Below are 16,388 nucleotides of genomic sequence, written 5' to 3' on the forward strand. Positions count from 1 at the left end.
AAAGCAGAAGAAAGGGAAAAAAATAGTTAATTAGTTAAGGGTGGGTCCTACCTGGGTAAAGGATCAGAAGTAACCCTTCCGTGGCAGGTGGACAAAAGAGTGTTTAAGCACTGAAATACATAAGGGATACGTTTATCAAACATATGATGTAAACTGCTTTCTTGACTTCCAGACTTCAGTAAAAGCCATTACACTGAGGCATGCTCCCTGAGAGTGGAGAGTTGGGAAGGTAAGCAAATTAAGCAATGGGCTTTATTTTTCTGAGTTGAAAAAAAGAGAGTAGTGGATGTGGTTCCATAGTGCAGCGGTTAGCACATCTGCTTTACACGGAGAAGGTCCTGGGTTTGTGTCCCAGTGGAGCCACAGTTTATGGTCTACGCCCATGCCACCCTGAACAAGCCCAATGTCTGATCTTGGTTGCTTAGCAGGGTCAGGCCTGGTTAGTACTTGGATGGGAGACCACCTAGGAAGACCAGGTGCTGTAGGCATAAATAATAATAAATAATTTTTTTTAAGAAAGAGAGAGTAGTGGCAGAGACTATGAGAGCACAAGCCAGTGTGAAATCTCCTGTGGGGCTTCGAATTTACAAGGGTCATAAAATGTGAAAATTGAGGTTAAAGCCCATTGTACTCAGTTCTTAAAGGGGAAGAGAGGCCACATCTGACATTTGGGCAGTGTCTATGACCCCAATAGCTACCTCCCTATTGACTAGCAGGTGACCACCACAGAGAAGAACAAATCAAATTATATTGGACTTCCTTCACTTCTAGATCCAAATGCCCAAGGAAAAATAGAAAGACAAAACTGTACTTTTTGCTTGGGATCAAATTGGTTAACAATTACAATCATTAAGATCTTAAAATATAGTAGGCTCATTCACATCTTTTATCTCATTTAGTCCTCAATACCATCATGCAAAGTATGAATTGTCATTCCTTTTTCACAGAAAGTCTAAGTGACTTGCCAAGGTCACACACCTGGTAAATAGCAGAGCTAGATACCACATCTGCCTAACTCCAAGTCCAGACTCTTTCTGTTAGACCTCAGAATTATGGTTGTTCAGTGAACACCAGTATGAGTAAGAGTCCTACAAACAAAATTTCCTTTAATTATTTTTAGTCGCTGGAGTAATCAGCCTTCTCTAGCTCTTGCTTTTCACATGAAATAAAAAAAAAAAAATTGATGTTTTTATTGAATAAGAATAAATCACTTAGAAAAGGTAATAGCATAAGTGTGGATGTCATAAAATGTTCAGATCTTCACAAGGTTCAAATCTATGACCCAGTGTGAGTCCCTCATGGCCAACCCAGGAACTTAGAAGTGTCGACAGGTTGAATGTTTTCATTTGACGCCTTCGGTGGGTTGCCTCACGCAATGGGGGAGCTGGAGGTCAGAAGGTCACCAGAACCTGTGAAGCAGCTCTAGAAGCATAAGGTTGAATGAGAAGAATGGTGGAAGATGAGACTGGAAACAGAGGCAGGGCCACATAGTGTAAGATCTCACAAGTCATGTTAGAGACTTGGGGATTTACCTTGCAAGCAAAAGTTTTTAAGTGTGCATTTTAACCCGTTTCATCTTATAAACTGATACTCATTATCCATGGTTTGTTAACATGGTTACATGTGGATGTAAGAAAGATAGCTCTGACTGTGATGAGTATAACAGATTGGATGGGAAGGGTAGTGAGCGGGGAGACAGGAGATGGGAAATGGAGATTGCTGTAATAATCCAGGTGAGAAATGAGGAGGACCAGAACTCACATCATAGCAATGTGGAAAATGGAAAGTAGAGGGATTTTATATGTACTTAGGAGGTAAACTTCCCTGAACTTGGTGACAAATTAATTGTGAGATATGAGGGGAAGGAAATTGGCATAAGTGACCAGGTGGACGGTGAAGCCATTTACTAGTAACAGGAGTGCAAAAGTTGTTTCAGTTATCTATTGCTGTATGACAAACCACTCAAAAATTTCAGTGGCTAAAAACAGCAATAATTTATTGTTTCTCACAATAATGGGGGTGGCTAAATGAGTACGGATTTTTACCTGGGATCACTCATAAACAGCGTTTAGTTGGAAGGTCTAAGATGGCTTCACTCATAGGTCTGGCAGTTGGTTCTGGCTGACGGCTAATGCCATGGTTTTCTCCACCTTCTAATCCACCAGTAGGCTAGACCGCTTACATGATGGTCTTGGGGCAGCGTTCCAAGAGGATAAATGCAGAACACACAACCTCTTAAGGTCTTACCTCGGAAATTACGTAACATCACCTATACTTTATTCTATTTTACAAATCAAGCTGCAAGTCTAGCCTAGATTCAAAAGGGTAGAGAAATAAACTCCACCTCTGACTGAGAAAGAGAGCAAAGTTACATCACAAAGGGACATGGATACAGGGAAGGGAAGAATTTATGACCTTTAACCAATCGACCACAGGAGTGGGAACAGATTTGGATAATGAGTATCTCAAATGCCATTTCATGCACTAATCATTCCTTCCTTTGCTTTAGTTTCTTCATTTATAAAATAAATGAATGTGCTGGTCCATTCTCCCCACCTGTATCAGTTTATAAGATGAAACTGGTTACAATGCACACTGAGGACATTGCCTCATCACCAGAGCACACTACTACCAGCTGGGGTAGAATCTGAGACACACAAGGGAAACATTCAACATGTGAACAGTCAGAACACAGGTACCACCCCCGTCGCCCATCCTGCCAATGTTTCACTGAAGCAATTCATTCTACCTCCTGAAAACTCTCCATTCCATCCCTTTCTCCCCATCCACAGCCACAGCCTCCTCACTATCCTATCCTCACGATAGCCTCCAAACTTCCCCTGTAATCCACAATCTACACTGCAGCAGCAGACTCTTTTTAAACACAGCTTAAAATCTACCCATTGCCCTACTCCAAAGTCCTTCTGTTTAATAGGCACATGTGGCCCCTTGTGGTCTGGCTCCACCTACCTTCTAGCCTCATTACTGGACACCCCCTCATCATGTGCTGAGCTCCAACATTAAACTACTTGCAGTTCCCTGAATGTGACCTGCTTCATAACATCTCCATTGACTTTCATTAGTGTTACTTTCTACTGGGAATGCCATTCATTCATTCACTTACCCACACAGCAAATATCTCCAGAGTACCTACTTTATACCAGGGTGAATAACAAATGGTCCCTGATACAAAGACGCTCATTCTGGTGCAGGATAGCAGACTATAAGTTTCACTAGTTTGAGTCTCACAAGGTCTAAGGCCATACTATTTCACAACACTGTACCTCCTGGAAGCAACACTGTATCTCCTGGTTAGAGAATATTTGCTGAACATATAGGCATAAATACTTATAAGGGATTCCTCATATCCATCATCTCATTTAACTTTCACAATAAATCTATGAAGTGGGAACTGATTCATGACATTTTGGATGTGAGTTAGAAATAACTAGCTCATGGTTTCTTAGCTACTGAAAATAGGGAAAACCAGGAGTATAATCAGACACATTAATGCATTTGGCAGGACATGGCTTTTCTCACCATGGGACATGTCAGCAGAGAGGAGGCTGAGGGTAAGTCAGGCCCACGCTGGGATTCAATTCCTGAGATGCAGAAGATGAGACTTAAACTGAGCCTTCAAGGATAAGTAGTTTAACTCATGGAGAAGAAAATCAGGCAGATGGAGCAGCATGAGCAAAGGCCCAAGAGTATGAAATGATGTGAAATCTTCAGGGAACTTCGGGGCGATCAGTCTCTGTAAGCATAGTCATGATGGGCACAGTACAAGTGATGAGTGAGGTGGGAGGTGAAGTCAGTGTCAGAGGTCAGCCAGGGCCTGGGGGACCATGCTAAGGATAATCAGGCAATGTGGAGCTATTACAGGGCTTTATCCAGGGGGTAAGACCTGGCCAAATTCATAATTTAGAAAGATCTCAGCAAAATGGGAGATGGATTGGAGGTTCCTGTTGTGAGATGCCGGCAGTACTGGCAGGAAGCCTGGTGCTTGGAGCAACAAGGTCACACTACTGGGAGGGCGCACAGGCCTTACCTATTCTGGGACATTTTGCTCTAGGCACAAGGATAAGAAAAGGAGAGGGAGTAGCTGATAACACGGTGGTGGCTTTGAGGCTGAATTTGGGAGTTGGCTGTAACTTGTAATTACTAATCTTATAAACCAGCTTTGTGAGAGGGAGAATAAAAAGCCATGGAGACAGGGGTTGGGAAGTTAGCATGGCCATTCATCCCCTCTCCCTTATCCATGTTAGTTAACACATTTCCAGACTCCGACTCTTCTTCCTAACCGTGTCCGCAACAGGTTCCAAGACACAGGGGTCAGGGAGACCAGAGAGAAGGCTGGTATGACAACTTCAAAAGAGATAATGAGACCTGAGGTGGGAGATAAAGGAATGAAAAGGACAAGATTTGGTGACTGATTGCCTAAACATGGAGAGAAAGGAAATCGAGGCAACTAGGAGAGTTTTCTGGCTTGTGCAGTAACCATTCACTATAAGAAAGGGAACAGAAGAGAGCTAAGGGGAAGAAAACAAGAGCCCAGCAGTAAAAGCAACAACTGAGTTGGAAATGATTAACCATAATTGTCTTCATTTGTTTTATCCTCTTCCACAGAGCCCAGAAGCAGAATCTAGCACTGTCAATCTCCTTATCTGTTACCCTGTGAGCCTCTCTTTCTCTAGTTACTAAATAGAGAAAATAGTCTACAACTTAACACAATGACTAGACAGCACCCTGTTATCAGGGTTTTAGTTCAAAACATAATTCAGATTTTACTGAGGAGCCAAAGGAACCTCAAATCAGCTCCCCTCAGAAATCCAACATGGGAACCCTTCTACATACAGCCTTGGCATACTCACTTCCAAAGATAGGAAGCCTATCTCCTCCAGGACAGACTGCTTCGTCTTTGGGTAACTCTGTTAGGAAAGTCCTCTTCTTTGCTGAAATCTCACCCTCTGGTCCTAGTTCTTCATCATTATATCATTCATTCCACAAATATTTGTTGCTCACTTAGCATGCCAACACCTAGCAGTGTGCTAGGCACAAGTGTATATAAACATGAACTAAACAGACAATCTCTGGTCACAGGGAGGTTATGAATCCTAGGAAGGAAGACAAATAAGTAAACAAAATATATAAGGTAATTTCAGTTAGTGATGAGCATATTAAAGGAAATATTCCAATGAGATGATGGGATAGAAAGTGACTAGGAGAAGGGGCTATTTTAGAATGATAAACAGGGAAAGCCTCTCTAAGGAAGTGACATTTGATGGAGGAAAAGGAGTGAGCCCATTTTAAAGACAAGGCACCAAGGGACAGAGAAAACAGGCAATTCTCCCAAGGTGAGAACATGGCTAAATGACCAATTTTGAGGCCTCCCCCTCTTGCAGTGTTTACACACCAGTGGCATGTGTATAACTATGGTCTGTTGTTAGGGGTCCTTCTGTCCATGAGTTTACCCTGAACACAAAGATCCCCTTTGGTCTCATCAGTAATCACTTACCACTAATCAATCCCCTTTCTGGACCATCTCTGTTAAATAAAAGAATTGAATTAAAACAAACTCCAAGGCTTTCTAAGGTCAACCAGTGTGGGATAATCAAGAGCATAAGCTTTGGTATCAGAGAGGTCTGGGTTCGAATATAACTTTAGGTATTTGCCAGTTATATGATTTTCTCTTGATCACGTGGGCTGCTCATCTGTAAAATGAGGAAGAGGTTCTTTGAGAGAGTTAAACAAAGTGATAATGTATGTAAAATTCATGGGCATAATAGGATATTCCAAAACAGCTACTGTAAGGGATTTGATAATTCTTATAACTAAGCTTATCATGCTTGATTTTCCCATTCAAATACATGTCCAGGAAACTGAAGAATAGTTTCTGCTCACTTAGAATCTATAAGTCAGGTTGCCCTTCTAATTTTGAAAGAACATGTCCTATTTGCCCTGGTAGGGCTTGTTAAAGGAGGCTGATAAGGTGGCCCTGTGACCCTTTGCAAAGGTTGGCTCATACTCCATCTTGTGGTCTAAATGGGAACTGCAGTCTCTCAGGACTGACCAGTAACTGTAGTGCTGAAATCAGCCTGAGTAAAGGAGCTGTAAGAAAGGGAACTAACATTGCATCATTGTATGTATACACCACATTTTGTTTATCCATTTATCTGCTGACAGACGTCTAAGTTGCTTCCACCCTTCGGATATTGTAAGCATGCTGCATTCAATTCTTTCCGGTATATACTCAAAAGCAGAATTGGTGGATCATATGGTAAATGTTTAATTTTTGAGGAACCCGAGAAATCGCTTTTGTGAAAATGAAGATCTGGATGTTCATTCACTGAAGTTTTTGCACTCATGTGTCTCTTGTAAAGTCTTTATGTACCCTGGATTTAAAACTCCTGTTCTAAGTTACACCATAAAGGAGGTAGTGCAATGTGTAATGAAAAAAGCATGAGTTTGAAGTAAGACAGAAGTGGTTAGAATCCAGTATTTAGTCTATAAACTGAGGGCAAGGCAATTCCATCTCCAAAGTTTCCTCTTCCATAAAATGAGGCCAATATCTATCCCATAGGACCACTGATGCAATATAAAGAGAATGAATGAAAAGAACCTACTACAGAGCTTGGAAAGTCACTCAAAAGTACATTGCTTTTGGGACCTTGGCATGCAGAACAGAGAAATAGCCTCTGCCTGGTAATAGCCACAGATGTACAAATGGGTAACTACAATACAATGTGGTGCAGAGTCAAGATAGATATATTGGGGGAGGGTCATTTTATCCTCATGAGCAAGGTCAGGAAAGATTCTGGAAGAGGTGGTTTGAAACGTGAAGAATGAGTAAAAAGAAATTTTAGGTAGAGGAAGCAAACCAAGCAAAGATACAAAAGCATAAAAGAGCATGTTGTGACAAGAACTTGAAGCAACTGGGTTTCACAACACAAAGTGCAAAGATGGATGGGAATAAATGATGAAGAAGTGGGTGGTGTCTTAACAGTCTTGGTAAAGATCTTGACTTTATCTTGTGCCTTGGTTTCACCATAAACTTCAAATTCTCCTACTGTTAAATGGAGATTATAATGTAACTTTCTCACAGGGCTGTTAGGACTAAAGGCTAACAAAATGGGATAACATACATAAAGCACTTACAAGAGTGCCAGGCACATATTGAGGCCCAAATGTTTCCTAATATTATTATCCTGAAGGTGGCAGAAAAGGCTTTAAGCAGAGGAGTGACACTGTCACATTTTCATTTTGGAAAGCAAGGATGGACTGTCACAATAGTCTAGGAACTAGAAAAAGCCTGGCCTGTGCTAAAACAGTGATAGTGAGGATGGAGGAAATTCAGCTATTTAAAAAGAGATGAGCTCTGATGCTCATTTGAATGTGGAAGGTACAGGAAAGAATCCTAGATTAGCTCTCAAGGTGAGTTTTATTCCTGATCTTCATCCCTCCCTCCCATTCTTCAATAATAAAAAAGCCAACACAACGCATTTCCTTTTGAAGTTTTATTAAAGTTTAATGGAACAATCAATACTTTTTTTTTTTTTTTTTTGTAAATCTCAGTACAAAAATACAGTGGATGATTTGACAAAAATGGCTCTGCCTAGGGCTTGAAGGTTTGACTTTCTCCAACAATAACAGGGAAAGCATGCTTCCAGCTGGGGCTGAGTCCAAGTACACAGCCATTCCTGCACACGCATGCGTGCAAACACAGAAGCCCAAGCAGAAGAGGAAGGAAATTGCAGGGATTCAGAAAGAAGCCCAAGATTATTCCCAAGAAAAAAGAGACAGGCTGGTCTCCTTGATGGGGGTAGAATTATTGATTTACATTTAGGATTTGTTGTTTTGAAATTTAAATGACAAGCGATTTCTGCAATTTTAATATTTTAGAAAAGATGCTCCTCATCTCTTTTCACTACCAAGGTGAGTAAAGTGAGAGGAAATGGAAAAAGATTCAAATACTTAGGTGTGAGGAATAAACCTCCAAATGGCTCAAGTTTTATGTCAAAAGGTGTCATTCTTTACATTCAATGACAAATAGACATTTACATGAGACGGGGCAGGAGAAGGAAGTCAGGCACACTCTGCTGGATCTACAAACATGGAGACCAGCTTCTGCTAGTAGAACTCTTCCACAGTGAGAAAACTCCTTTCCATCTAGACAGGAGCAAAGTTTCTCGGCTGGTTTAATTGTTCTGAGCGATTCCTCAATATTCCCTCCCTGCTTTCCATCCAGAACACTAACTTTGATGAAAGAAGAGATACATTCACGTTACAACTCATCTTCAAGATGTTTCTCTCTGTAGGCATCACCCGTCAGCCTTTCCTGAGCTTCCTTCATCCCCTGAACAACTGTGAAATAAAGGTTGGGGGGGGGGGGAGGGTAGTATGAAGCATATCTTTAATATTTGACTTTTGACAACCAATATAGATTTTTGTTTTAGGAGAAGTATAAGAGGAGCATAGGACCTGGACTCAAGATCTAGTTCTTAGCCCTGGAAAGTTATTTTACCTCTTTTGTTTCTTCATCTATAAAATGAGGTAATATGACTTACTTTACATAGGATTACTATAAAATTAAATGAAACGGATAACAAAAGTGCTTTATAAATCATGAAGTCCTAAAAAATGTAAGTGGTTATTTTGGCTTAACCTCCAGGATCTGAGCTGAACCCCTATCATGGACTGTACAAGTCCACTTGTCAGTAGGGGAATAGAAAATACCTTCCTACCATCCCCATTATATTCTTTGGATGAACGTTGCATTTATTTAATTTCCTATAGAGGTTGCAGGTTACACAGATATCTGAGTGTGCATGTGTGGTGGGAGGGAAGATAATTTTCACTGCAGTGGTCATTTCTAGTATGAACTATATATGAAAGAAGCCAAATTCTCAGGTAAGAGAAACCTGGAAGGAAGGCTCTAGGTAGACGGGAGACGGGAGATGGAACCTGTCTGTCTCTGGGCATCCCTCTTACAGATTTAGACTTCAAGGAGGGCAGTTGTTTTGGTTCAGACTCCCTATACAATGGCAGGCCAGGAGTTAAGTTGAGCCAGAATCCATGAATCTCAAAAAGCAAGCCTATACTGTCATAAGAGGTGGGTAGGTAGCACAGTTTATTTTTCCTTTCTGTTTTACCTAAGCCTTTAGTAAAAACAGGTTTGTATGTTCCAGCTTCATGTCAGCTGCGTCATGGGGGATTCAGGCAAAGGTCTTGTGTCCACATCTGGACTAATGTGTTAAAGCATAATGCCAACATGGAGACGGCAGTGGTAATATGGATGAAATTCTAAAGGGAAGGTGAATCTCAAGGGTCAAGAGTTGGGGACCTAAATTCCACTGTCCTTCTCCATGTGGAAAATTTCCCTCTAAAACCAACCTCCAGTAATCTGCATTTAGGTAAGGAAGATGGGCAGGAGAGGATAATCTCTCCAGATCTCTTTCCTCTCCCTGAGAAATAAGAATCTCAAGGACTCAAAACTTAAAGTTATAAACAACCTGGCAGCATGGCAATGGGGGATACATAGCAACTTAGCAAACAATCTCCTTTATAGATGACAGGGGGAACTTCAGAAGGAAAGCAGTGACAGTACATGGAATGAATTCCAACCTTTGCCTCTAAATTGTGCTCAAGGACTAGAAAACAAAAAAGCATGAATAACAGGATTTCAACCTTCCTTCACCTGTTTGTGCTATGCTGTTCTCTCTGCCTGGAACACGCCTTTCACAGTCTGCTAGCTAGTCTCATTCTTCAGTACTCAATCCAGTCATCATCTCTTCCAGCAAGCCTTTCAGGACTCTCCACGTTGCCTATCCCCTCCACCCCACCCCCTGCTTTGTTTCTATAGCTTGAAATGTCTTCCTCATATCTGTCCATAGAGATAAATTCTTATTCTTCTAGGTTCAGTTAAAGTTTACTATCTATGAAAACTTTTTGGCCTTTATCAACTAATAGCATGCCCCTCCTTTGAATTCTTACAAGAAGAGCAGCATTAGTCCAATGGGGGAGAAAAAAAAACCACACAGCTAAGTTCTAGACTGAAATCCTCGCTCTGTGACTTACTAACTGTGAGACTATGGGCAAGTGTTTTTAAATTACTATTTATTATTATTTATGCCTACAGCACCTGGTCTTCCTAGGTGGTCTCCCATCCAAGTACTAACCAGGTCTGACCCTGCTCAGCTTCCGAGATCACACATCGGGCTTGTTCAGGGTGGCATGGCCATAGACCATGGACTGTGGCTCTACTGGGGCATGAACCCAAGACCTCCTGCGTGTAAAACAGATGTGCTAATGGCTACACTATGCAACCAGGTCTGCGAGTGACTATTTCTATGAGCCTTAGTTCTTCAGTTTCCTGTGGTTCAGTTAGCTTCCAACTGGATCATAAGTAGCTAGGGAAGGAGCTCAGTTTTATCTTTCTCCTATATTCTACACAGGATCTAGCCAAAAGCTAGTCATGCAGATGCTCAGCTAACATGATGAATTGAGCTTCCCATTACAGACCTTGCATGCGGTTCACCCTAGCTAAATTTAGCAGCAACCCTCCCTTCTCTCTCTCAACATAATCATACCTTGCTCAGCACTGATGTAGAAATACTTGTAGCTGGGGTTTCCATTCTCATTGATAATTTCAGGACGCACCTTGCCACTGGGATCTATTGTAAACAAAATGGCACAGGGGTTGCAATAATAACCAGAGAGGTATTTCAAATACTAGGTATACTAGGCCTTCTCGGAAATGAGACCTGCCTATCTTGGCAGCCCATTATCACACCACCCTACTCCCTTGTGTTTTATGTTGCAATCAGACTGAACTCTGCAGTCTCTAAACACAACCTCCCATGCCTTGGCATATGCCCTCTTCTTTAGTCATTAAATATCTTTTATAAAATTGTTTATAGGAAGACATTTGTCTGGTTATAGTATTCCAATTGCCTCAGCTGCACCATGGTGTCAAGGGGTGGGAATTGTGGCTTATCCCTTTCCCTATAGTGTCTTATGGCTGATGCACAAATAATTGAATAAGCAAATGAACGAACAATACTTTGTCATTGCTCACAAAAGCAGTGAGAAAAGCTTCATTCGGACTTAAAGTTCTGGCATTCAGAACTCCCCCACTCTCTTGAAACTGGTTGTTTGCTTTTGTTTTTCAGCCATCCCAGTATAGTTTCACTAAGTGAAGTCAGTGTCTTGATTCATTTCTCTCTCCTTCTACAACATGAATCCCCAGATTAAGATCTTTTGCCTTACCCAGGAAAAGGATTCGTGGAATATAACCCCCATCAGGGCTGAAATCTTCATCCTTGGGCTCCTCTTCATCCTATAAAGTGTAAACCTTAAGTCAGATCATGTCTCCTCTCTCCTCAAAACCTTTCAGTGGCTTCCCTCCTCAATCAGGATAAAACCGCAAGTCCCTGCAGTGGCCTTAGAGGCCATACATGATGTGCTACCTGGGCACTTCTCTAAATTTATGTCTTTTACCCTTTCTTTAGACTATTTCAACCACTAGCTTGCTGTTGCTGTCATTAAAAAACCAAGTATGCTCCTATCTCTGGCTTTTGCACTTGTTTTTACCCTCTGTCTGCATGTACTTCCTCCATTATCTGCATGGCTCACTCCCTTTTCTGCTTCAAATCTTTGCTCGAATACCACATTCTTTTCTAAACATCTTTGCAAACTATCCCTTCCACTCTTCATTTTTAGTCATAGCACTTACCACTGTCCGATATATTTATTTGTCTGTCTCTCCATATTCAAGTCCCCATATATAATTTCAATGGGGGCAGAAAATTTAATCTGTTCTTTGTTCAGTCCCAATACCCAATACCTGACTTGCACATAGTATTTCTTGAATGCATGAATATTAGAGATTGATGTTTTAGCTACAGTTGTGGCATTGTAGTAGTCCTCCCAAGAGATATGACCCCACAAATAGATTTCTTTTTAAGAAATCTCTTAAGTTGGGGAATGCTCACTGAATACACTATTTCCTTTGAGAGGAGATTCTAACTTACCATATAAAGTGGTAAGGAGTTCACATGCATAGGAAGAAATAGTAATTTTGTCGTTTATGGTATAATCCCCCTTTTGAGATATTAAATTGGGTCATTTCTTCATTTAATGTAACTTTGCCTTGAGTAAGGTTTATCAGCATTCGGCTATCCACTAGCTGGCTATTTAAGCAATCCCTTAGTTGCCCCAACATTAACTGTTAAGGTGTTCAGAAAATTTCCAGTACTATGTTTTAAGTAAACATTATTTTATAGGCATTTATGACTAGAAGTATCATCATAGAGCATCCAAGTATCCCACGTTTGAAGAGTGTAGCCTAAAAGGCAGCACAGATAGGCCCTACCACCTATTCTCATCACTTATTAGGCTTTACAATCTTGACTAAATCACCTACCCCTTCAGGCCGAAGATGTTCTGTAAAATGGGGAGAGTAGCAATGACCTAAAAACCGTTCTAAGATCTGATATTCTGATTTGGGATTCTAAAACCTCTGGTCTATGTGAAGTACATAAAGGATATCTAGGTTGTACATATAAGCCCAGCACAGAGTAGGTTTTCAACTGAATAACATTTTGCAGGGAGTTGTGGGCTCCAAGTGTGACTATACTTTAGTTCGGCTATACAAAGATATAAAAACATGGCATGATCATAGATTAAGAATGAAGGGAACTTAAAATTCAGTCATCTTATCCAATCTCTCCTAACCTATTTCCTCCCACAAGTGGAGGCTGGATGGCTTTCAAACATAAGCCTTGGTAATAAATAAAGGTCAAGAGAAAAATACATTTATACAAGCAGCCAGCTCTGTTGAATAAGATTTTATACCATTAATGATGGTAATTCTAAAAGAGTAAAGACTTAAACTCATAGCAGAAAAAATAAATTCTGGAAGTCTTACCTCAAGATTTACCATAACAAAATTATGGGAAAGCTCTGAAATTTCTGTAGATTCTGCAAATTTGGGCTTTAAAGCTAGGGGGAAAAAGATTTTGAAAGAAAACATCATTGTTATATCCAAACCCTAACTTGTTGTTTCACAGAACACCCCGTTTTTTTCTCAATTCTCCCCTTTCCACCCCTGACCAATGGGGCTTGGTGAACCCAGGTATCCTGGTGCACCCGGGATATGGGCCGTGGCTCCTCTGGGGCTCAAAACCCAGGACCTTCTGCGTGTAAAGCAGGTATGCTAACCATTACTCTATGGAACCACCCCCCTCTTTCTTTTTAATCTTTAGAACCAGAAATCAGGACACTTGAATTCTAATCCAACTTCTGACACTTACTTGCAAAGCTGTGTGACTCTGAGTAACTAATTTCATTTTTCTGAAGTTTTACCTCATTTATAAAATATAGATAATGGTGTACAAAAGAAAAAATTATTACTATTTACTTTCTACACATTTCAACAACTGCTACTGAAGTGATAGAGTAACAATACTCTACCACTAACGTGTATATATGTTATTACACTAATTATTTACACTAAGTTCATACTCAAAGTAGTGTAGTATACCAAACAAAAGAAAAAAAAATCTGACTGTGAAGTGGCAGTGTGGTATAGCAGAAAGAATATATGCTACGAAGTAAGATAACCTTGGGCTCTAATTCAGCGTCCTCTAACATTTTCTATCCATGTGACTGTTGTAGCACTTAATCCCATATTCTACTTATTTTAACTGCTTCACCCTCCGACCCCTTGCAAATATAACTACAAATTTCTTGGAGCCAGAGAATCTATGTCATGTATTTCTTTGGTATTCCTTAAAGCAATCAGCAGTGCTGGGCCAAAGTCACTGCTCATATTTTTTTAAGTTAATATTTGAGAACACATCTGAGGTTTTATCATTTGCACTTACCTTTGCAAGCTCCACACCAGGACTTGTGGATAATCACCATCAGGGGCAATCCACTTAAAAACAAAACAAAGCAATTATAAACTAATAATTCCACTTGAATTCTATCCCAATGAAATGAGAAATTTATGAAAACAAAGATTAATGTACAAAGACATTCATGTAGTATGATTTCAACAGGGAAAACTGCAAGACAACCTATTCAATAACAGATTATTATAATAAAATTATCGTTAAGTTCTGACATTGCTGTAAACTGCAAATTTGGGCTTTAAAGCTGGGAAGAAATTGTAGAAGAAAACATCAAATTATAGTATTTCTAAATGTTATGGGTATATAACCATAAAAATATTAATAAAAAATTTCATTGGTATTATATTAAGAACATAAAATTATCTATAGTTTGCTTTTAATTATGCAAATATGTACAGAGAAAAGACCAAAGAAAATGTACCAAAACATAATAGTAGTTATCTCTGGATAATAGGATTGTGGATTTTTCTATACTTTTTCTGTTTGTCCAATTTTCCTATGATTATATGTAATTTTTATAATCAGAGAGGAAAATACATCTTCTTTTTTAAAATAATGAGCAACATAATCCACCTGAACCAGTCTTAGCCAGATGAAGCTCTCAAGACTCAAATGCCAACTTATAGGAGTGTCCTAGGTAAGCAGCCATCTTCCTGCCCCTGTATCAACATCATACCCTTAAAACACTGCATTTACTACACTGAACTGTATCTATTATTTACCCATCTCGCCCCACTGGACTTGGAGCTTCCTAAAGGAACTCTTCGCTGTCTCTTTATCCTCTACATTTGGCACATAAAATAATATTGATAGCAGACACTTTCATAGCAACAACTATGTACCAGCCACTATTCTAAATATAAACGAATTAATTTAATATGTGTCAAATGAATCACTTAGCTATCTCATCACAGGCCTACTACAAATTGGGGATGGATTTCTGCCTCTAATATTTGTAAAAGCTTACAAACTAAATAAGCAAGGCAAGCTTAGGTGAGGGTGAATATGTTTTATTAAAACTATACACTGAAATGTGAGTTAATATTTCATTTTAATATATCACAAGGCACCATTCTTTAGATTTGTTTTCAACCATTTAATTGGGGATGGATTTCTGCCTCTAATATTTGTAAAAGCTTACAAACTAAATAAGCAAGGCAAGCTTAGGTGAGAAGTGGGATTTAGGTAACTATAATGGCAAAAATGAGCTAAATACTTATTATACAACATTGTGCAATGTGCTTTTATATGCATTATCTCATTTAAATCCTCACAACAATTCTAAGGTAGATATTACTAATGGTCTCATAATAGAAATGAGAAAACGGAGACTCCCAAGTGATAAAATATTTGGCCACATAAAACCTAGGTTCTGCCACTTAATTCATAAGTCTGAATCCAAAACAAATATTCTATTATGGTCTACTTCAATTTAGAACAGCAATCCAGAATTTATGGGTTTATACCCAACTAAACCAACAATCAACTAACTTAAAATCAGAGACTGAAGGCTGGAAAAAGATTTAAGAGATTTCCTAATCCAAACCTCCATTTCGCACAGGAATCCTCTCACATAACAGAAACAAAAAGTGGTCTAGATTGCCTGATGAGCAAGAAATACATCAAGGCAGCCCGTCCTTTTTAACAGCTCCTTGCACTTACAAAGCAGTTTAGAATGTCTTGCTTCCTCCTTTCTCCAAGCAAACTTCTTTTCTGCCTTCTAGAGGAGAGGTCAGCAAATTACAAAAGACAGACCAAATGCAGCCCACTGCCTACTTCTGTAGGGCTGTGAAATACAAATGTGTTTTTTTACATTTTTAAATGGTTGAAAACAAATCTAAAGAATGGTGCCTTGTGATATATTAAAATGAAATATTAACTCACATTTCAGTGTATAGTTTTAGTAAAACATATTCACCCTCATTTTTATAGTCACTGTCTATGACTGCTTTTGTGCTACAATAGCAAAGCTGATAAGCTGCCAACAGAGACTCTATGGTCAACAAAGCCTAAAATATTAGCAAATATTTTACTAACCCTTATATTATTAGTAGTAATATTTTGCTGATCCTTGTTCTAGAGTGACTTACCTATTAAGCCTTCTGTGAAAGCTATGAAAAACCACCTTCTCTCAAAAGCTAGTTAGTCCTTTCCTCCTCTGGGCTCCCAAAGCATTCTGTGATCTTCCTCTGATCACCAGACCCTTACACCTTGTAATCATGTTTACTTGTATTTCTCACCAAACTATTAACTTCTCAAGATCAAAGACTATACCTAATTCATCTTTGAAAATCACAAGCACTGGTAAGGTGGGTACCTACTATTTGTTTAATGAAATCAATGAAAGAAAGACAAGCTTAACATGACATTTGCCTTGAAATACAAAAAGAAGCACATTGTAAAAGTTATAATCACTCTAGGTTAGACCAAAACATCTAGTCTCCCACTAAGCACTACTGAAGTACTATTTCAGTC

At 39.5% G+C, this 16,388-nt stretch overlaps 2 protein-coding genes and 1 pseudogene across 4 annotated transcripts in view; all 3 read right to left on the reverse strand.

Moving 5' to 3' along the window:
- The window catches only part of RAB3B (RAB3B, member RAS oncogene family), a 73,786-nt gene extending 66,401 nt beyond the window's left edge, over positions 1-7,385 (reverse strand). For 2 of the 3 annotated variants that reach the window (XM_016120325.2, XM_016120319.2), the window contains exon 1: positions 52-334. The gene's annotated coding sequence lies outside the window, so the exon portion shown is untranslated. Of the gene's footprint in view, positions 1-51; positions 335-4,871 lie in introns of those variants that run through there. The other variant, XM_016120322.2, reaches the window with a different exon arrangement.
- Positions 7,386-7,499: 114 nt separating this feature from the next.
- Positions 7,500-16,188, reverse strand: TXNDC12 (thioredoxin domain containing 12). The gene is made up of 6 exons (XM_036233935.1): positions 16,004-16,188; positions 13,884-13,936; positions 12,926-12,999; positions 11,266-11,335; positions 10,587-10,670; positions 7,500-8,361 (listed from the first exon to the last, which is right to left on the reverse strand). The coding sequence occupies exons 2-6, from the start codon at positions 13,921-13,923 to the stop codon at positions 8,282-8,284; spliced, it is 348 nt and encodes a 115-aa protein (XP_036089828.1). The 5' UTR covers positions 13,924-13,936; positions 16,004-16,188; the 3' UTR covers positions 7,500-8,281.
- Positions 10,127-10,242, reverse strand: LOC118605296 (annotated as a pseudogene).
- Positions 16,189-16,388: the final 200 nt, after the last annotated feature.

This window comes from Rousettus aegyptiacus, unplaced genomic scaffold (assembly GCF_014176215.1).
Source record: "Rousettus aegyptiacus isolate mRouAeg1 unplaced genomic scaffold, mRouAeg1.p scaffold_m13_p_1, whole genome shotgun sequence".
Lineage (NCBI taxonomy): Eukaryota > Metazoa > Chordata > Mammalia > Chiroptera > Pteropodidae > Rousettus > Rousettus aegyptiacus.